The sequence below is a fragment of the Balaenoptera musculus genome, chromosome 8 (genome assembly GCF_009873245.2).
Source record: "Balaenoptera musculus isolate JJ_BM4_2016_0621 chromosome 8, mBalMus1.pri.v3, whole genome shotgun sequence".
NCBI classification, from domain to species: Eukaryota; Metazoa; Chordata; class Mammalia; order Artiodactyla; family Balaenopteridae; genus Balaenoptera; species Balaenoptera musculus.
Genome location: NC_045792.1, coordinates 41409768 through 41432647, shown reverse-complemented (window position 1 = coordinate 41432647; position 22880 = coordinate 41409768). Strand labels below are relative to the sequence as shown.

Below are 22880 nucleotides of genomic sequence, written 5' to 3'. Positions count from 1 at the left end.
CATGGTATAAATACTACCACCATGCCCAATTTCACTTTTAACCTTCATACTCCCTGTGTTCTAATTGAATCAGGTAATTTGCTTAGGCTCTCCCTAACCTTGAGTCTTTTGGCCGTTTCATTTTCCTTACCTGTTCACAAACCATCTCTGCTAGTCAATGTTTATTGATCATCTACCATGTACTACTTTCAATGTCAGTCAACTGGAATGTCTCCCTCTGAGAAAAGTCACAAAAGGTAATGCTTCATTAATGTTTTTATCAAGTTGGATAAAGTAACCAGGTTCTTCTATGTCCTACCTTGCACCTTCATGTACCACTATTCTTAGGCAACTTTGTATTGGTTATAGGTCAAGCTTTTTCTTTCCAAAACATCCACAATCCCCTGAAAGTTGGTTTATGATTCTGAGGTAAAAACAACCTATTCTTTTTTTCTTATTTGAGTCAACCACAGAAGGCACTCAAAACATGTTAGTTGATTTGAATTAGTTTGAATTAAAAAATACATATGGAACATATGTTGTGTGCAGGGTTAGATACAAGGTCTGCAAGGAAGTTTGAACTATCTCGGCACTGAAGCTTATAATGAAGTACAGGGGAAAGGGAATTCTAAAAATAATTTAAAATATAAGGTAGCATATGCTTTGCTCCAAATGAATGGTATAAACAATAAGTACTAAAGACTTATGATGGCCAGGATTTGAAACATCTGTGATTGATTTTTTTTACAACTTTGACCTAACTCAACTGGACTGAAAAAAATGTTTTTTTCTAATTCAGAACAGTTGTCTATAGTTAAGTCACATAGTAAGAATGCCCTGGACTCAGTGATGAAACCATATTAAAATAACACTTGCAGACCGCGGAAGGAGCGAGAAAGGCAAGCCGGACCTGCATGCCTCTTCCGCCCCTGCACGCCTCTTTCGCCCCGGGCCCAGAAGGGAGATGTGGCCGGGGCTTCGCCAGCCTCACTAGGTCTGCCATTTTCAATTTTCAGAGTCTGTTGACTGTAATCTTGTTGCTTCTATGTACCTGTGCTTATATCCTATCCTTGGCACTCAGCCTCCTGGACAGAAACAAAACTGGGCTGTTGGGTATATTTTGGAAGTGTGTCAGAACTGGTGAACGGAACAGTCCTTATGTTGCAGTATGCTGTATTGTGGTGGCCTTCAGCATCCTCTTCATACAGTAGCTTGGAAAAATGCCAGAATTCAGTTGCCATCAGATTTAAATATGAAAAAAATAAAGAACTTATCTGCAGAAAATAATGGAAGGAATGGTTAACCCATTTATCTCTGAACATTGAATGAGATAAATTTTCAGCTGCTGTTCTCTATTTTAGTTATTGGACCAATGTTCTATATAAATAATTAGGATGTAACCATTTAATACTCAGAGTTTAAATATGTCTGTAACAATCAACCTCAGTACTGTCACTACAATATTACATTCTGCATATGTCATTCTGTTGTGTCAGATACCAGTTTTTAGTGAGGTATCTTTAAGGCACATAGGAGAAAACAAAATTGGTAAATTATTTAAGTTCCTTTCACTGTGATTTGGAAACGATAAATCTTTATAGAATGAGACTTTTTTTGGACTAGCTTTTTTACTGAAAAAGAAAAGAAGTTCAATTCGTGTTGGTAAGGGTTGCATTCATATTTAATAATGCTTGCTTTTCCTCTGGCCACATCATTTTGAGCATTAACCAGAGTACCTCTACTCTTAGCAAACTGTAGTTTACTACAGGTGTTTAAACTATTTAAAACAAGACTATGCAGTTCTTAAGGAGGAAGATAAATGAGAAGTGACTTAAGAGTGCTATTGAGAAAATGTTCCTATTTAACATAAAAGAATTCAGAATAAAAATAAACAAATAAAAATAAAATAACACTTGCAAGAATTGTTTTTCATCATTTTTCACAATAAGAAGCAGTTTATGCAGAAGTGTGTGGAAGAAGAGAGATACGAGGGAGGAAAAAGAGAAAACAAGGAAGAGAGTGATGAAGAGGGAACATTGACATGAAATCTAACATCCTTTAGAAGCTTGATAGGATTATAATTCTGTGATAGAATAGTAACCTAGTGCTTTGGAATACTGTCTCAATTCAAAGACAATAAGAAAAATTTCCTGTTGCTGAAAGTATATGAAAAACCAAAAATAAAACAAAGTGAAAAACACTCATCCTAGATTTGACCCCAGAAATGTAGGGAAATATTTTGCTACAAGTTTCTATGGGTAACTTTTATAATCATTTAAATATTTCAACATTTGCAAATCAGAAAACCAGGAGATTTTAGAATATGATGCTTTTTCTAGTGAATGATTATAGTAACACTAGATATACAATTTATTCGTGGAAAAAAGGATTCAAACAATTTTTTAAATTCTGAAGTTATAAGAGGGAAGAGATTCTCATATTTTTCACAAGTACTATTTTGTGTAAAAACAGTCAGATCAAAGTTATAAAGCCAGAGATCCAATCTTTCTGGCCCTCAAATTTTAAAAAATCAAGTTTATATATTGATCACTTTTAGTTTTTGTATATATATATCTCCTATAAGAAACAGCAGGATGTGGATGGCAGTGTTGGCCTTGGCAGCATGTAGATCTTGTTCAAAATAATCCTCTATCACCTCTTAGCTTCTTTTCACCTTCACTTCCTTATCTATAAATTCTTTTACTATGGGTTAAATATATATATGTCAAATGTCATGTGTATTTAATAACAGCAATTATGAATAACAAGGTGTCAATGCCTTTTCATTTTGGCATGAAGTCACAACCCAATCTCCTCTTCCAAGCTTTCATTTAACTTCCATATTAACTAAATTTTAAGTTAATTTATATTGAGAATATATGCTCTGAAGACCAATAGAATACACCTCTAAATAATGGACACAAAATAGAATGATTCCTTTATATATCTTCTTATGATGACTATAGTATTGCTTTGTAATGATTTGGTTATCTAAAAATTAACTCTTACCCTAGTTAACTAAAGAATATATATATGTATATATATATATATATGAAAACATATTTATGACAACATATAGATATATACATATATTTCTGACGACATGCAATATTATCCCAGCTTCGCCAAAGTACCAGAGGAATATTGTTCTTTAAGAAATAAGAAGATTTCCATTTGTCTTTTTTCAGTTCTCCCTGATTGAAAATTACCTCCTCACCAATCTACAACACTAACTGCATTAAGACTTGCAAATTAAAATTTTATTTATTTTGTCCTCACCATATCTGAATAACTTTTACAGACAAATTTATTTTAAACTATGAATTCCATTCTTTTAATATCATACATTTTTACCATTAGCAGGTATATATGGATATCTGTAAAATACAGAAGTATGTTAGCTAACTGAAGGACAGTCTAGCATATTTTTTTAGTATTATCAAGCACTATCAAAAAAATTTTATTAAGCTTTGGCATTGGTTACTTTTAAACAGGTTATTGAAACACTGAGCTATTGGAAAAATGGACTGCAATTATTCTCCCCGCTTTTAGTGCCCTCTACCTTGAAGAAATTATTTCACAAATATCCAAAAACACTTTGATATTTAGTTAGAAAAGCAAATGTGTATATGGAAGAGAAAGAGGTAGTAAGTTATAAATATACTAAAAATTGCATTTCCCAACAATTAGAAACTAAAGCCTATAAATAAATAACCAAATAAAGAAACAGAAAGTTTAACCACATCAGCTGACTTTTGCTCAATATCTCAAGTACTGAAAATAAATCTTTATCTGATAAATTTTCCACTGAGCTATTGCATAGCATCTTAGAGAATTAACTTCTCAGAAAAAAAGTGAGCTATCCATTTCGAAACCAAGTTTAGTTTGGTCTAGGTATTTTTGCTTTCGGTTTTAATACTTAGAAAAGTACAAGATTAGTATAATTGTGATCAAACTATTTTTATTCCAAAGAACTTCACAAAAGCTGTGAAATCTTAAGTTTAACCTTCAGGTTGACTGATTATGTAAAGTCAAGAGTCCCCATGAAGAAAATCATGGAGAGCTCCTGACCTTTCCTGTATATCTGACAACTCAGGAACACTTGATTCTCCAAAATACATTAGAAAAGAATGAATATAAAGGTTTCACACTCCTAAAGGTAAGATTGCTAATTAAGTTCTCAATTTGAGATAAGGAGATTACTTCCTACTGGGATGATAAGGTCATTTCCTACTGAGTGAAATCTCCTATAGAATAAACAGGTGAATATAACTGATTCCAAGGTATTTTGGTAACATGATATTTCTATAAAAAAAGATTTTATCAACCCTATTTAATTGCTATTTCAACTCTTTTTTTGTTCAAGAATCTTAAAAATCACCATCTAAATTTTTAAAAAAATCAAAATGCTTAGTTTTCTCAGGATGTTGGATTTGTCATGATAAAGCACACACGTGTTTTGCATTAGAACCCTGTCACTGCGTTACAGCTGGGGCAGATTTTGTGTAGACAAAGTTAAGGATTACTGGTTCACCTTAAGCTGTATTAAGTTTCCTCTTTTTCTCTAGACAAGGTTTCTCTTCCAAGATAGGATTTAGAGAAGGTAGGATTATGGTTTTCTAGGCTGTGGGATTAGCAGCTAACACAAGAAGAAACAGATGATTTTGCACAAGGTATAAAATACAGTATTCCTGGGGATGAATATACTTGTGGAGAATTACATGAATATTTGGTGCTGACTTGTTGAGCTCTTAGAAAGCTGAATTTATGGTCTTAGCACAAGACTCTTGTGCTAAGAGTCTTGTGTCTATACTCTGTCTTAATGCATTCCAAATAAGAAAATAAATATTGGGGCAGGAAGCATTTTAGGAGCTGATTACGATGTAACATGTATATGATGTACAATGTGGTAAAAAACACATTGAGTACAAAAAGGTGAAGAAAGGCAGAGCAAACACTTTTCCCCTGGTGACTCATCTATAATCAATGATCAGGTATATGCCAATTTCTTGACAAAATTATAAAGCAAAAATTAACCCTATATGTTTCACATTTTTATTAGGTCCAGGATAAATAAGCTTGGTATAGCATTTACTCTAAAAGTTCTTTTTTTTTTTTTTTTTTTAAAGTATTTATTTTATTTTTATTTATGGCTGTGTTGGGTCTTCGTTTCTGTGCGAGGGCTTATCTCTAGTTGTGGCAAGCCGGGGCCACTCTTCATCGCGGTGCACGGGCCTCTCACTATCGCGGCCTCTCCTGTTGCGGAGCACAGGCTCCAGACGCGCAGGCTCAGTAATTGTGGCTCACGGGCCCAGTTGCTACGCAGCATGTGGGATCTTCCCAGACCAGGGCTCGAACCCATGTCCCCTGCACCGGCAGGCAGACTCTCAACCACTGCGCCACCAGGGAAGCCCTAAAAGTTCTTTTCTGCATGAATTTGGGGATGTGATTTTCATTCCAAACCTTTGATCTATCATGTGTACTCTAGGAATAATGACTACCTGATAGGGCTGTTGTAAGAGTTAAATTAATAACTATAAATACAAAAGTTAGCCTACGCCAGTCTATAGTAGGCTGCAAATAAATTCTGCCCCTGCCTCCATTATCTTGATTATGTCTGTGAACACAAATGCATGTAGAATGATTCTCCTTATGTATAGAGATGTTAGAATTTGGGGGAGGGTGGAATTGGTTAATAGGTGTTTTTAAATATTACATAAACTTTATAAATTTAGAAAATGTTAAAAAGAGAAAAATACCTAAAGTTAAGTTGAATTCCTTCTTAGCTGCTGTGAAAATACACAGAAAATACAATAATTCTGAAGAAGGCTAGGTGCCCACTCTCCTCAACTTTTGCAGGCTATATAAGATTGGAAAGGAAAATCATATTATATGTTTCTTAAAAAAAAAGAGCACAAGGACTTATGGTTCCACCTCAACATGTAAAGAGCTTGGATGTTGTCACTCCCATTTTTATAACAAGAAAAAGCTGGAGACAATGAAAGTCAACAGATTTTGCTAGAGTCATCAGATAACTTAAGTAATACTATAAAGCACCACTCAAAACTCTGGAGACACAGGCTAATAGAGTCACAACTGAGCTCTGCTTATTTGGAAGAGAAACTGTGGAAGCCAGGAACTGGTAGTAACACTTAAAAGGTAATTTGGATGGGTTGCTGGGGGCTCATTGTAGACTAGGTTAAGGATGAGAAACTCCTGAGGGTTGCAATCTTAGGGGGTGCCCACATTTTCATGGGCTTTATCTCAAAAACACCCACCAGGTTCTCATGGTCAAAAGTCTAGAAAGATCCACCCCTGATTCTAGCAAGGGGAGTTAAAAAGTAACCATTTTGAAATATGCCCTGAGTGTTGGTTATTACAAAGGCCTACCCTACTCTCAGTGGAAGACTTTATGACAGCCTTTTCCCACCTGGGGAAAGTGCATTTCTTCAACTTTTTTTTTTTTTTTTTGCATCTCTATACAGAGTGTTATTAGAAGGGCTCTTGCCATGTAGCTTCCTCTTCTGGGCAACAGAAGTCAAAGCCCCGTCTGTTTCTTGATGAATATTGTCAGTTTCAATGTCAATATTAGTAGTAGGGATACTGGTTACACTTCCTATGTCATGGCTGTCGCCTTCTGAGTGCATGTCTTGTTTTTTATTCGTTTTCAGCCTGTTGAGGTTCAGTTTGTGTGTGTTTCATTTTCATTTTTTTTCCCACAGCCACCATATTCTCGGAACTGTGCCATGTCATAAAACATGGGGACTATGGGTCTTCGGTTAAGAATAGTGGGCAATGGGGATTGAGGGACGAGGAAGCTGGGATACTCACTGAGCACCACAGGATATGGAAAATATCCTCTATCTCAATCAATAGAATCCTCTATTGATTCTCCTCTGTCTTTCCTGTTGCAACTAAGGGGAAGATGGTGAGCTAAAAAAACAAACAAAACACCTGTGGATTTCGCAGCTCAAGATATGGGTTCATTAAATGACTAAGATTTAATCATTAAACTACAGAATGCTTTTCCTCCCCTAAAACTTACCAACACACCAATAGGACTCCAGTATATCAGTATATTACAACTGAAATATCTGAAAGACAGACTCTATCTGAGGAGGATTTCTTAGAGAAGCCCAAAGACAACAAGAGAGAACAAAACAGAACACTAGAGGAATTGTAAGCCTCTGGAAACTAGCCATGGCAAACATTAAACACAAACCAACTCCTTACTGGATTAAAAGATATTTATAATAAAGGCCTTTTTTACCTCAGTTCCTATTATCTAATATAGCATATCCACCTTTCAACGAGAAGTCAGTTACAGAAAGCTAGGTGGAAATCCCAAAATATTAGAGATTAAATAATACACTTGTAAGTAACACATTGTCCAATATAAAAGTCTCAAGAAAAAATATAAATAATTTGAAACTGAATGAAAATGAATATATAATTTTCAATGTTTGTGAGATATAGTGAAATAAGTGCTTAGAGGGCCATTTTCTATTATTTAATTCATGTAATAGAAAAGGGGAAAGATCTAAAAGTCAATAATTTAAGTTTTAATATTAGAAAACTAGAAGAGCAAATTAAATCCAAAGTAAGCAGAGGCAAAGCAATAATAAAAATTCAGGAAAAAATCAATGGAATTGTCAGCTCTACCCACCACCAGAGCCTCCCATCAAGCCTCTTAGATAGCCTCAACCACCAGAGGGCAGACAACAGAAGCAAGAAAAACTACGATCCTGCAGCCTGTGGACCAAAAACCACAGTTACAGAAACATAGAGAAGATGAAAAGGCAGAGGGCTATGCACCAGATGAAGGAACAAGAAAAAACCCCAGAAAAACAACTAAATGAAGTGGAGATAGGCAACCTTCCAGAAAAAGAATTCAGAATAATGATAGTGAAGATGATCCAGGACCTCGGAATAAGAATGGAGGCAAAGATTGAGAAGATGCAAGAAATGATTAACAAAGACCTAGAAGAATTAAAGAACAAACAAACAGAGATCACCAATACAATAACTGAAATGAAAACTACACTAGAAGGAATCAATAGCAGAATAACTGAGGCAGAAGAACGGATAAGTGACCTGGAAGACAGAATGGTGGAATTCACTGCTGCAGAACAGACTAAAGAAAAAAGAATGAAAAGAAATGAAGACAGCCTAAGAGACCTCTGGGACAACATTAAACGCAACAACATTCGCATTATAGGGGTCCCAGAAGGAGAAGAGAGAGAGAAAGGACCAGAGAAAATATTTGAAGAGATTATAGTCGAAAACTTCCCTAACATGGGAAAGGAAATAGCCACCCAAGTCCAGGAAGCGCAGAGAGTCCCATACAGAATAAACCCAAGGAGAAACACGCCGAGACACATAGTAATCAAAGTGGCAAAAATTAAAGACAAAGAAAAATTATTGAAAGCAGCAAGGGAAAAACGACAAATAACATACAAGGGAACTCCCATAAGGTTAACAGCTGATTTCTCAGCAGAAACTCTGCAAGCCAGAAGGGAGTGGCATGATATACTTAAAGTGATGAAAGGGAAGAACCTACAACCAAGATTACTCTACCCGGCAAGGATCTCATTTAGATTTGATGGAGAAATCAAAAGCTTTGCAGACAAGCAAAAGCTAAGAGAATTCAGCACCACCAAACCAGCTCTACAACAAATGCTAAAGGAACTTCTCTAAGTGGGAAACACAAGAGAAGAAAAGGACCTACAAAGACAAACCCAAAACAATTAAGAAAATGGTCATAGGAACATACATATCGGTAATTACCTTAAACGTGAATGGATTAAATGCCCCAACCAAAAGACATAGACTGGCTGAATGGATACAAAAACAAGACCCATATATATGCTGTCTACAAGAGACCCACTTTAGACCTAGGGACACATACAGACTGAAAGTGAGGGGATGGAAAAAGATATTCCATGCAAATGGAAATCAAAAGAAAGCTGGAGTAGCTATACTCATATCAGATAAAATAGACTTTAAAATAAAGAATGTTACAAGAGACAAGGAAGGACACTACATAATGATCCAGGGATCAATCCAAGAAGAAGATATAACAATTATAAATATATATGCACCCAACATAGGAGCACCTCAATACATAAGGCAACTGCTAACAGCTATAAAAGAGGAAATCAACAGTAACACAATAATAGTGGGGGACTTTAACACCTCACTTACACCAATGGACAGATCATCCAAAATGAAAATAAATAAGGAAACAGAAGCTTTAAATGACACAATAGACCAGATAGATTTAATTGATATATATAGGACATTCCATCCAAAAACAGCAGATTACACGTTCTTCTCAAGTGCGCACGGAACATTCTCCAGGATAGATCACATCTTGGGTCACAAATCAAGCCTCAGTAAATTTAAGAAAATTGAAATCATATCAAGCATCTTTTCTGACCACAACGCTATGAGATTAGAAATGAATTACAGGGAAAAAAACGTAAAAAGGACAAACACATGGAGGCTAAACAATACGTTACTAAATAACCAAGAGATCACTGAAGAAATCAAAGAGGAAATCAAAAAATACCTAGAGACAAATGACAATGAAAACACGACGACCCAAAACCTATGGGATGCAGCAAAAGCGGTTCTAAGAGGGAAGTTTATAGCTATACAAGCCTACCTAAAGAAACAAGAAAAATCTCAAGTAAACAATCTAACCTTACACCTAAAGAAACTAGAGAAAGAAGAACAAACAAAACCCAAAGTTAGCAGAAGGAAAGAAATCATAAAGATCAGAGCAGAAATAAATGAAATAGAAACAAAGAAAACAATAGCAAAGATCAATAAAACTAAAAGTTGGTTCTTTGAGAAGATAAACAAAATTGATAAGCCATTAGCGAGACTCATCAAGAAAAAGAGGGAGAGGACTCAAATCAATAAAATCAGAAATGAAAAAGGAGAAGTTACAACAGACACCACAGAAATACAAAGCATCCTAAGAGACTGCTACAAGCAACTTTATGCCAATAAAATGGACAACCTGGAAGAAATGGACAAATTCTTAGAAAGGTATAACCTTCCCAGACTGAATCAGGAAGAAACAGAAAATATGAACAGACCAATCACAAGTAATGAAATTGAAACTGTGATTAAAAATCTTCCAACAAACAAAAGTCCAGGACCAGATGGCTTCACAGGTGAATTCTATCAAACATTTAGAGAAGAGCTAACACCCATCCTTCTCAAACTCTTCCAAAAAATTGCAGAGGAAGGAACACTCCCAAACTCATTCTATGAGGCCACCATCACCCTGATACCAAAACCAGACAAAGACACTACAAAAAAAGAAAATTACAGACCAATATCACTGATGAATATAGATGCAAAAATCCTCAACAAAATACTAGCAAACAGAATCCAGCAACACATTAAAAGGATCATACACCACGATCAAGTGGGATTTATCCCAGGGATGCAAGGATTCTTCAATATACGCAAATCAATCAATGTGATACACCATATTAACAAATTGAAGAATAAAAACCATATGATCATCTCAATAGATGCAGAAAAAGCTTTTGACAAAATTCAACACCCATTTCTGATAAAAACTCTCCAGAAAGTGGGCATAGAGGGAACCTACCTCAACATAATAAAGGCCATATATGACAAACCCACAGCAAACATCATTCTCAATGGTGAAAAACTGAAAGCATTTCCTCTAAGATCAGGAACGAGACAAGGATGTCCACTCTCACCACTATTATTCAACATGTTTTGGAAGTCCTAGCCACGGCAATCAGAGAAGAAAAAGAAATAAAAGGAATACAAATTGGAAAAGAAGAAGTAAAACTGTCACTGTTTGCGGATGACATGATACTATACATAGAGAATCCTAAAACTGCCACCAGAAAACTGCTAGAGCTGATTAATGAATATGGTAAAGTTGCAGGATACAAAATTAATGCACAGAAATCTCTTGCATTCCTATACACTAATGATGAAAAATCTGAAAGAGAAATTATGGAAACACTCCCATTTACCATTGCAACAAAAAGAATAAAATACCTAGGAATAAACCTACCTAGGGAGACGAAAGACCTGTATGCAGAAAACTATAAGACACTGATGAAAGAAATTAAAGATGATACCAACAGATGGAGAGATATACCATGTTCTTGGATTGGAAGAATCAACATTGTGAAAATGAGTATACTACCCAAAGCAATCTACAGATTCAATGCAATCCCTATCAAATTACCAATGGCATTTTTTACGGAGCTAGAACAAATCATCTTAAAATTTGTATGGAGGCACAAAAGACCCCGAATAGCCAAAGCAGTCTTGAGGCAAAAAAATGGAGCTGGAGGAATCAGACTCCCTGACTTCAGACTATACTACAAAGCTACAGTAATCAAGACAGTATGGTACTGGCACAAAAACAGAAACATAGATCAATGGAACAAGATAGAAAGCCCAGAGATTAACCCACGCACCTATGGTCAACTAATCTATGACAAAGGAGGCAAAGATATACAATGGAGAAAAGACAGTCTCTTCAATAAGTGGTGCTGGGAAAACTGGACAGCTACATGTAAAAGAATGAAATTAGAATACTCCCTAACACCATACACAAAAATAAACTCAAAATGGATTAGAGACCTAAATATAAGACTGGACACTATAAAACTCTTAGAGGAAAACATAGGAAGAACACTCTTTGACATAAATCACAGCAAGATTTTTTTTGATCCACCTCCTAGAGTAATGGAAATAAAAACAAAAATAAACAAATGGGAAAAAAAAAAAAAAAAAAAAAATCAATGGAATTGAAAAGTAGGAATTCTATGGACAAAAACAAAACAAAACAGAAAACTGGTTCTTTGAAAAAAATAATAAATTGATAAAACTCTATAGTCAATCTAACCAAGAAAAAAGAGAGGTATGGCAAATTACCAATATCATACATGAAAAAAGGGGGTAATCAAGGCCTCAAAACCATGACCAAAAATCTCTCCTTAATCTTTTAAGCCCAACCATAGGCACTTATGAAAAGGCTTAGCTGGCAGGTCTCATGGTGGAAACGTGCCCTTACCACACAGACTTGGTGTACTGCCAGTGCATTGCAGTCTCAGAAGGGAATTGCAGTCTCAGAAGGGAATTGTAGTCAAGGACTCAGACTGCCCTGGCTGTCGTGCTCTAATGTGTATTTGTGTCCTAGCTCAAGTGCTTCAATTCAGAGGCCACATTTACAAAGGCCTTCAGGTGAGGACTTTCTCAGGTATGTCTACTGAAATGCACTCCCCCCACCCGGCTGCCATTATGGGGAACTAGACTTGAAGACATTCTTCCTTCTTCACTCTGACTCAGTATTCAGTACTTTTTCATTCTAAGCCGCCCCCTGCCCCTCTCTCCCAGTCCCCTTGGCCCATAAAACTACAGGAGACTTTTTTAGGTGCTCCACTGACATCGAGGCAATTCCCGCATGTGCATTGATCCACCTGATCCTTACCTAGCACCATTACAAGGGGAAAATTGGAAGGGGGAATGGGGAAGAGTTGGTGCTTTCTTGGGTTTGACCTCTTTTAAAAAACAAAAAAAGAAATTATTGAAGTATAGTTGGTTTGCAATTTTGAGTTAGTTTCAGGTGTCCAGCAAAGTGAATCAGTTATACATACACATATATCCACTCTTTTTAAGATTATTTTCTCATATAGGCCATTACAGAGTATTGAGTAGAGTTCCCTGTTGTATACAGTTGGTCCTTATTAGTTATCTATTTTATATATAGTAGTGTATACATGTCAATCGCAATCTTCCAATTTATCCCTCCCCCCCTTTACCCCTGGTAACCATAAGATTGTTTTCTATATCTGTAACTCTATTTCTGTTTTGTAGATAAGTTCATTTGTACCCCTTTTTAAGATTCCACATATAAGGGATATCATACAATAACCTCTTGCCTAAACTATCACAGTCAGTGACTAAAGGCTTGCCTTTTACTTTCTTTTTTGGCTTGTTGTCTTAACTGAGCCCTCTGACCCTTGACAGATCAGCTCTTCCGAGCCCAGCTCTGTTCCTGACAGTCATAGCTAGTGAAAACATGAACATTAAAAGGGTAATAAAGGCATGCTATGAACCACTCTATGTCCACAAATTTGATAACTTAGGTGAAATGGACCAATTCCTAGAAGGACAAAATCTACTAAAACTCACCAAGGAGAAATAATCTGAATAGGCCTAATTTTTTTAAAGATATTGACTAATTAGTAACCTTCCATAAAAGAAAATACTGGTGGTTTCACTGGTGAATTCCACCACACATTTAAGTAAGATATGATACCAATTCTCCTCAATCTTTTCCAGAAAATATAGGCACAGGAGACATTTCCTACTTCATTTTCTGAGGCAAGGTTTACCCGAATATTAAAGTCAGATAAACGCATTGTATATGGAAAATCTACAGACTAAAACCATTAAAGACATTACAAGAAAAGAAAGCTATAAACCAATAAATCTTATGAATGCAGACTCAAAAATCCTCTGCAAAATATTAGCAAATAGAAGTCAGCAGTGTACACTTGAGATGATGTGATGAGGATAGCACTTTACCTCTGTGGTCTTCCTCCTCAAAAGTCACAACAGCAGTATGATGAGAAAAACATCAGCTAAATCCTGACTTAGTGACCTGCTACCAACTATATGACCACTGTTCCTCAAAACTATCAGAGTTACCAAAACCAAAGCAAATCTGAGTAACTGTCACATCCAAAAGAAACCTAAAGTTTCAAGGCTTCTTATGGTCTACCTTCTTAAGTCCCAAAATTTCACTTCCACCACATTTTACTGGTCAAGCCACTCATTAAGACCAGTCCAGATTCAAAAGGAAAGCCATTAAGAACTTTTGCTCTGTGAAAGACCCTTTTAAGAATTTGAAGTGACAAGTTACTTACTGGGGGAAAATATTTACAAACTACATAACTGACAAGAGACTAGTATCTAGATACATAAAGAACTCTCACAACACATTAGTTTAAAAATATTCAATTAGAAAACAATTAAAAGGCATAAATCTTTTTGTGGTTACCAGAGGTGGGGTGGGGGAGGGGGAGGGGAAATTGAATGAAGGCATTCAAAGGGTGCTACAAACTTTCAGGTATAAGATAAATAAGAACTAAAGATATAATGTACAACATAAAAATATAATTAACACTGCTGGATGTTTTATATGAAAGGTGTTGAGTAAATCCTGAGTTCTCATTACAAGGAAAAATATTTCTTTTCTACTTCTTTAATTTTGTATCTATATGAGGATGGATGTTCACTAAACTTATTGTGATAATCATGTCATGATGTATGTAAGTGAAAACATTATGCTGTACACCAAACTTATACAGTGCTGTCAATTATATCTCAATAAAATTGCAAGAAAACATAAATCAAAGAAGCTACACAGATGACAAGTAAGCATATAAAAAGACATTCAACATTATTAGCCATTAGGGAAACACAAATTAAAACCATAATGAGATATCACTACAACACCTATTAGAATGACTAGATCAAAAACTGGTGACACCACACACATGCTGGCAAGGATGCAGAGGAATCGGATCATTCATACATCGCTGGTGGGAATGTAAAATGGAACAGTCACTCTGGAAACATTTTGGCAGTTTCTTTAAAAACTAAACATCCGAGTACCAAATGATCCGAAATTGCACCCCTTGACATTTATCACAGAGAAGTGAAAAGTTAGGTTCACACAAAAATCTGCACATGAATATTTGCAGAGCTTCATTCATAATAGCCAAAACCTGGAAACCACATAGACATCCTGCAACAGGTGAATGGTTAAATAATTTGTGGTGCATATGTATGATGGAATACTACTTAGTAATAAAAAGAAAAAGAAACAAATTATTAAGACCTGTAACAACTTGGATGAATCTCTAGAGAATTACACTGAATAAATAAAAACCAATCCAAAAAACTTACATCCCGTTTCTATGAAATTCTTGAGATGACAAGTAGGCATGGTTGTAAAATGGAAACATGAGAGATCCCTATAGGGATGCCAATATTCTGTATTTTTACTGTGTCAGTGTCAGTGCCCTGGATGTGCTATTTTAGTATAGTTTTGCAGGTTGTTGCCACTGGGTGAAACTGGGTAAAGAGTGTATGGGCTCTCTCTGTATTTTTTCTTTTTTCCCTAGCTTTGCTGAGATATAATTAACAAATAAAAACGGTACATTCTAAAGTGTACAATGTAATGATTTGATATACCTATATATTGTGAAATGATTACTACAAAGTTAAATAACACATCTGTCACCTCATATAGCTACCGTGTGTGTGTGTGTTTGTATGTGTGTGTGTTTGTGGTGAGAACACTTAAAATCTACTCTCAGTAAATTTCAAATACACAATACAGTATTATTTACAGTTATTATGCTGCACATTAGATCCCCAGAACTTATACATCTTATAGCTGCCTATAAATTTACAATGATCTGGATTCAGCAAGGTTTCTAAACTAAAGGTTATTAGCAACCAATAGAACTTATTACTTATTTCCTGAATCCCATAGCCTTATTGTTCCTTCTCCTCACTTTCAGTGATAGACCACTCAAGACCCTTCTTTCTCTACAAGCATGTAGATGGCACTGATGGTTTATTGGTGGTTGTAGGTGCCTCTCTGCCTTCCAGAGCAGGTTGAAGAAGAATGTTCTGAAACACATTTTTCCAATATCCGATGGGTAAAATGAATGCTGAAATACCTGACACAATTTCCATTCCACCCTGTACTTCTCCAGAGACAGCTGACCGGGAACCAAGAATGGCTTCCTGATCCAAGGGCAGCTATTCTTTTGCATGGCCTACAGTCCAGGATGAGAATTTTGCATGGAAAAAAATAATCTGGTAAATCTAATTCTGATTCTAAACACTCTGCATTGGGAAACATACAGAAAATGATGTATTTAACGATGGATACTGAAAATATAAGGTCATGATTCAGAGAAATATCCCTTGTATAGCACATTTCAAATACTAATTAGTGCTTCAATAACAGAATACAACTCTTTAACATGATACTTTAGTCTCTGCCAAGACTCCTCCCTTATCTCCCTCCACTCTTTTCTATGGCACTGGCCATCTTTAATTTCTTTGAATATGCCCAATTAATTCCTGTTTCTGGAACTTTGCAAATTCTGCCACTTTAATGGTTTCCTTGGTGGACCAAGACCTCTTGAGTATCACTTCATACTACTCTGGGCGACGTCTCTCATTCCAGCCCTAGATTCGAGGAAGAGCTGCACAAAGATTTAACACCCTTCAAGATGATAGTGATGCAACTCAACTTGCATCATTCACTTTCTGCCCTGGGCTTTTCCAATATGGTGGTGTGGAAAACAGGCAGGTGGGAACCTGCTTGGCATACACACAAGTACAACTAGGAAGTGATGGCAGTTAAAAATATCCGAGTAAACCCTTGACAAATGGGGAAAGGAAGCTGATGAATCAATGGGTCTTCCTATGATATCTGAGATGGAATATTATAAAAGGTATCCTATACACTTCTCAGAAGTTTCTAGCAAAATTGAGCCTAAATGTTCATGGCAGAGACCAATTTCTCCTTCTTTTATGATTCTCCCTGGTCTTTCAAAACTCTTGATCCTTGGAATAATCTCCCACAATCTCCAGTTTTGAGAAGAACCCAAGTTAATGCAATTAAGTAACTCTTACTGTTGCTTTCAATCTCAGCTTAAAGGTAAATTTCATCAGAGAAACCATTCTGACCTCTTTCTCAAAATTCAAACCAAATTTTTCCATAGGAGTCTTTCACAGTATACCCTTTACTTTACAGCTGAGGCATTTATCTAAAATTTTAATGACACTTTATTTTTAAAATATTTGTTGGATTATGATATCCATGAGGGCAAAAAGCATGCCCATTTGTCTATTGTATCCCCAACCTTACATTATCTTACATGCATATAGGACTCAATACATATACACAATGAATAAATAAGCCATATCTACGCAGAAAATATGACAGAATGGAAATTATAGCAGCAGCTATTTATACCTGAAAAATTCAAAAATAATCTACAATGTTCTCAAAATAAAAAGTTTAATTGAAAAAAGGTAAATTTTATAAAAGGTTAAAAAGCACAGGACATATTTTATAAAGCAATACAAAACAATTATGTTCAAGAATTTTATTTTAGAAATATTGAAAGTATAGCAAGGAAGTATAAAATATCTGAAACAAGAAACCTAAATTGCAAAAGATGATTCATATCCATATTCCTTTGTGTGTGAACATGAATGAATAGTTACAGCTAAATGAGAAATCCAAAGTAGGAGGACATTTACTGTGTTAACTTTATTAACACAAGATAGAGCCATGTCCTAAGATGCCTAAACACAAATATGAAATAACAATAAATAAAGAAATGCTAAGGAATGTCTTGAAATTAATGAGGGAATAAAGAAATCAATAAAGGAGAAAATATACAGTGGTGCATGTCAATTATTTCTCGGACAGTTGGAAAAAAGAGTATGAAAGATTTAAAAACAAATTAAATGAGAAAATAGGTACTGGTAAACTGCAGTATTGTATTAGAAATAAAAAAGTGGTGAGGTATTTATTTATATATAGTGTAGATTAAAACAAAAAAGATAAGAAAAATTGGAGCATGTTCCCAAGTAAATTAATGTTCAGTGTTCCTAAAGGATTGTGTTTATATGTAACCTAAAAGCAAATATCACAGAAATTTAAAAAAATCCAATATGGATGAAAAATGATTTGTAAAAAGTAATCAAGTATATGAGCAGCTCAGATATGAAGTATAAAATATTGGTAATGCAGAATTGCAAGAAAGAGACAAAGGGCACAGTGGTGAGAGCAGAGTGCAAGGGAAAGCCAAAGTGAGAAATGAATGAAAAATATCGCAGGAGGTCAAAATATTATAGAAAATGTGTTTCAAGCATAAAAAGGACCAGAGGTCACTCTGAAGAAGCCTACAGAGTAAAAATGATAAGAATAAATTATCGACCAATGAAATAGATATTGCTAAAATGTTAAATTAATTCCTTGCTTCCTTGTCTCAGTTTTCACAGAGAAAATAAGGGACAAATGCTAAGAACAGACATTAATTTCCCTTGGGAGAGAAAAGAAATATTACAGGAAATTGTGATCATGCCAGAACAGGTAATCAAAAGTAATGGTTGAAACCGCACATATAAATAATATAAAAAAATTCAATAGTCAATAGCCAGATATGTCTCACTCTTTTTATTGGGGAAATCCTGAAGAAAAAAGTAACAAAAAAAGCAAGAGGAAAAATGAAGGATAGAGTTCCTCTGCAGTCAGCCTTTTTCTAAAACCTAGTATTTAAGGGATACAACCTACCTATTTTTTTTTAATAGGAAAGATAAGAGGTCAGTATAAGAAGCTACTTTCTCTTCTGCAACCCTCAATTCTACTCACATATCAAATCAGTCACAAGCAGTTATGTAACTATTTATTACGCTACTTACAAATACATACCCCTGAATTTGGCATTATGCATTCAGGGAAGGTTGCAGGGGTTGTCGGGGGTGGTGGGGAGACGTGGCCAAGTATTTAATTCTAAACAAGTAAATATATGTTTATTACATGGTAAATGAAATAAATAGGATCTTTCTTTCAAAAGTATAAAATAGCAAAGTAAGAAAAGATTAAAATTGTTTATTTACTGCCTTTAAATACAGTTGTACAAAACGAGGAAATATGCATGACTTCACTTAAGGCAGAAGTCTTATACCCAGAAGTAATTTTGAAGCCAAGAGAAGACGGATGTGATGGTAGAGTATGAGGATAAAATGTAACCTGGATGCTGGGATTTGTAATGAGAGATGAAAATTTCTCTCCATATCAAAACACAGAAATAAGTAATATTTGTATTCAATTATATAAGAAATTTATGTCTGTACCCCACGGATACCTGGGTTCAAGATCGATTCAAGATAATTTTATATATTAATTCATTCATTAACTCACTCACTACCTCACTCAACGAATAAATATATGGCCCACTGTGTATAATCAACTTGCCAGTCTAGTGGACACAAAGACAAATAAGTAACAACCTCTATCTTTAAAAAGCTTATGCTTTTGGAGGGATTCATACTTGAAAGAAATATGGAACAAATGGTTATAGGTGGTATGATAGAATCCTTTATGGGATGTGTGAGATACAAATGGGGCATTTCCAATTTTCTTTAGAGCAAGGAGAGCATTGGGAAAGAGGTTATAAGGTGGTATCAACTAATTTAAATTTATAAGAAGAAAAAGAGCTCTGCAGTTGGGGATAGAGCTGGTGGTGATTTGTAAAGAATATTCCAAGCAGTGTGAGGATTATGGATAAAGCATATGGAGGTATGAATCAGCATGGTGCCTTCCAAGAACTGAAAGTATGTCAAATTAAGTAGAAGAAGCAGAGAAGAGGTGACAAGGAGACTGAGAAGTGAATGACAGGGATAATCCTAGAGGGAGTCTTTTTTTCTCCTCACTTTCACTTATCTGTTGCTTTGTAATTTGATGCTAAAAAAAAAAATAATGAATATTTGGTAATTATTTATCCTTCATGAAAAATATACCATGCTATATTTATCCCAGAGGGCTCTCTGTGGTAAAAGCAAGAATTTCTGATATGATTTCTGTTTTACTAAAACCGATTATTGTTTAGTAATATAGCAATAATCCAGTCTGTAACTTTTCAATAAGTAGTCATATTAGTTAATGTAACCACCTTAAAGATACACTGTTTTTGAGATGAATAGAAAGGTAATAATTATTTTCTTTCTTAAACATCTTTTTCAGAGAAAAGACTAAATAATGCATTCAGGGTCAATACTGAAGAAGAATTTTAGAAATAAAGGAGCTAACACTTAGGACATCTAGGATACAGTAAGTGTTTAGCAAAGTACATCATACTTTTCAACATTATATTCGGTATCTGAATATTTATGATTATGCAAAAATAGTTAGGCAACCCAAAAGGATATCCAGAACACCTGGAAATTAATACATTGGAATGAAACTAAAACATCAAAGAAAAAAAGAAAGAACAAATGAAAGAAAGAGAGAGAGAAAGAGGAAAAGAAAAAGAAAGAGGTTTTTTAGTTGCTAATGTTCACACTTTCATTATTAAAGGCCCTAAATATTCAAGAAACTTTAGAATGAAATGTCCAAGAAGCTGTTGAATGAAATGGCAAGTTCGTGTAAGCCTTTAAAAAAATCAGCAAATTGATAAGTGTAGCTACACTGAAAAGAAAAGGGAGGAGATATAAATAATGAATATCAGGAAGGAGACAGTGTATTACATCACTAAAGATTCTATTGACCTTAAAGTGTAATACAGAAATGTTATGAACAATTTTATGCCCATAAATTCATCAACTGGGATGAAATGGACAAATCCCTTAAAAGACACAAAATTCCAAAGCTCACTTAAGAAGACATTTATAACTTGGACAGTTATACATCTACTAAAGTAATGGACTCCTTAGTGAACTTTCTCCAACAAAGAAACTTAGTAGCTCAAGTGGGGTGCTTCTGCCAAATTCTACTGAATACTTAAGGACCAGATACCACTAACTACACGCAAAACTTCTTAGGAGACACCATAGGAGAGAACACTCTCTAACTTATCTTACAAGGCTACCATTATCCTGATACAGAAGATACTACAGAACAAACCCGTTACAAGAAAAAGAGATATAGACCAATATCATTCACTGATATGGACACAAAAATCCCCATTAAAGTATTTGCAAATCCAATCCAGTAATAAATTAAAAGAATAATACACTACATCCAAGAGGGGATAAGGGTAGTTATCCAAGCAATGCAAGGCTGGTTAAACATTTTATTTCTTTATTTATTATTTAACATTTTTATTGGAGTATAATTGCTTTACAATGGTGTGTTAGTTTCTGCTGTATAACAAAGTGAATCAGCTATACATATACATATATCTCCATATCTCTTCCCTCTTGCGTCTCCCTCCCTCCCACCCTCCCTATCCCACCCCTTTAGATGGTCACAAAGCAAAGAGCTGATCTCCCTGTGCTATGCAGCTGCTTCCCACTAGCTATCGATTTTACATTTGGTAGTGTATATATATATCCAACCAGTCAGTGTAACTTACCATATCAACAGACTAAAGAGGAAAAAGCACATGACCATCTAAAATACATAGAAAAAGGATTTGACAAAATATAACATCCATTCATGATGAAAACTCAGAGCAAACTAAGAATAGAGGGGAACTTCCTAATCCTAATAAAGAATGTCTACCCAAAAATTACATTGTTAGTATTATATTTGATGGTTTAAAAACTGCTAGCTTTCCTTTTAAAATTGGGAATAAGGAAAAGTTGTGCACTCAGTTCTGTCTAATATCATAGTAGATGTCCTAGCCCGTTCAAAAAGACAATAAAAATGAATAGATTTATATAGACTGGAGTGGAAGTAATTATATGACTTCATTGTCTACATAGATTTTCCCAAAGAGTCTATAAAAATGAAAGTTAATAGAACTAAAAAGTGAATTTAGCGAGAATGCAGGATACAATATCAACATACAAAAATCAATCATATTTTATATGTACTCTATGGGCAATTGGAAATCATTTTTCAAAGTAAAATTTGAAATAGCACCAAAACCATGGGATGCATATACATCCTCAAAAATATATGCAAGTTTGTATGCAGTAAAGTATAAAATATTATTGAGAGAAAAACTTAAGAGAAGGTATACAAATGCAGATTCAATACTCCAGTAATCAAGGTCTATACATTCAGCAAAATTCCAACCCAAATTCCAGCAGGGTTTTTGGTAGAAATGGAAAAGCTACTTTTAAAAGCTATGTAGAGATTCAAAGGAATAAGAATAGCCAAAGCATTTTGGAATAAGAACAAAGTTGCAAGATTTATATTACCTGATTTGACCACTTATTATAAAGCTATAGCAATCAAGAAACTGTTGTGTCAGTGAAAGAATAGGCCCATAGATCAATAAGACAGAATAGACAGCCCAGAAATAGACTCCCCCACAAAATATCATCAAATAATTTTCAGTAAAATTGTCAAGGTAATTAATGAAAAATGGTAGTCTTTTCAACAAATGATAATGGAAAAAAATGAAAAACCATATGCAAAAAATATATATTAATGCTTACCTTGTGCCATATACAAAAATTAACTAAAAGTGAATTGAAATTATATGCAAGTATCCAGAAAAAATATAGAAGGAAATATGTCCTTTGGTAAGGCAAATATTTTTTAATAGGACATGATAAAGTACAAATCATAAAAGAAAAACTATAGTGTACTTTATCAAAATTTAAAAATTCTCCTTGTGCAAATACACTATTAAGAAAATTAAAACACAACTATATACTGGGAGAAGATATTTGCAAAACACATATCTAATAAAGAAATCATTTAGAACACGTAAATCCTTTCAAAACTCAATAATAAGGAAACAAACTACTAACAAAAAAATGGGCAAAGATCTGAGGAGATATTTTTCTAGAGATTTATGGATGACAAACATATAAAATGACACGCCACATCATCAGTCATTAGGGAAATGCAAATGAAAATCACAATGAGTATTGCACAGCTATAATGTGAGATATAACTAAACACCTGTCAATGTCAAGAGCTGGTGAGAATATAGAGCAATTGAATCTCTCATATATTGCTAGCGATAATACAAAATGATACAGCTACTTTGGAAAATACGTAGGCAATTTCTTATAAAGTTACCATATGATCCAGAAATACCACTTCTAGATGTTTATTCAAGGTAAGTGAAAACATAGGTCCACACAAAATCCTGTCCACAAACATTTAT

At 34.7% G+C, this 22880-nt stretch overlaps 1 protein-coding gene across 1 annotated transcript; it reads left to right on the top strand.

Annotated features, from left to right (window-relative positions):
* Positions 1 to 893: 893 nt before the first annotated feature.
* LOC118899498 (protein kish-A-like) lies at positions 894 to 1582 on the top strand. The gene has a single exon (XM_036861282.1). It carries the CDS (start codon positions 894 to 896, stop codon positions 1188 to 1190), a length of 297 nt encoding a protein of 98 aa, XP_036717177.1. The 3' UTR covers positions 1191 to 1582.
* The last annotated feature ends 21298 nt before the right edge of the window (positions 1583 to 22880 follow it).

What these genes read in the sequence shown, in the direction of transcription:
- LOC118899498 (XM_036861282.1), top strand. Translation starts at nt 894, where the DNA reads ATGCCTCTTCCGCCCCTGCACGCCTCTTTCGCCCCGGGCCCAGAAGGG.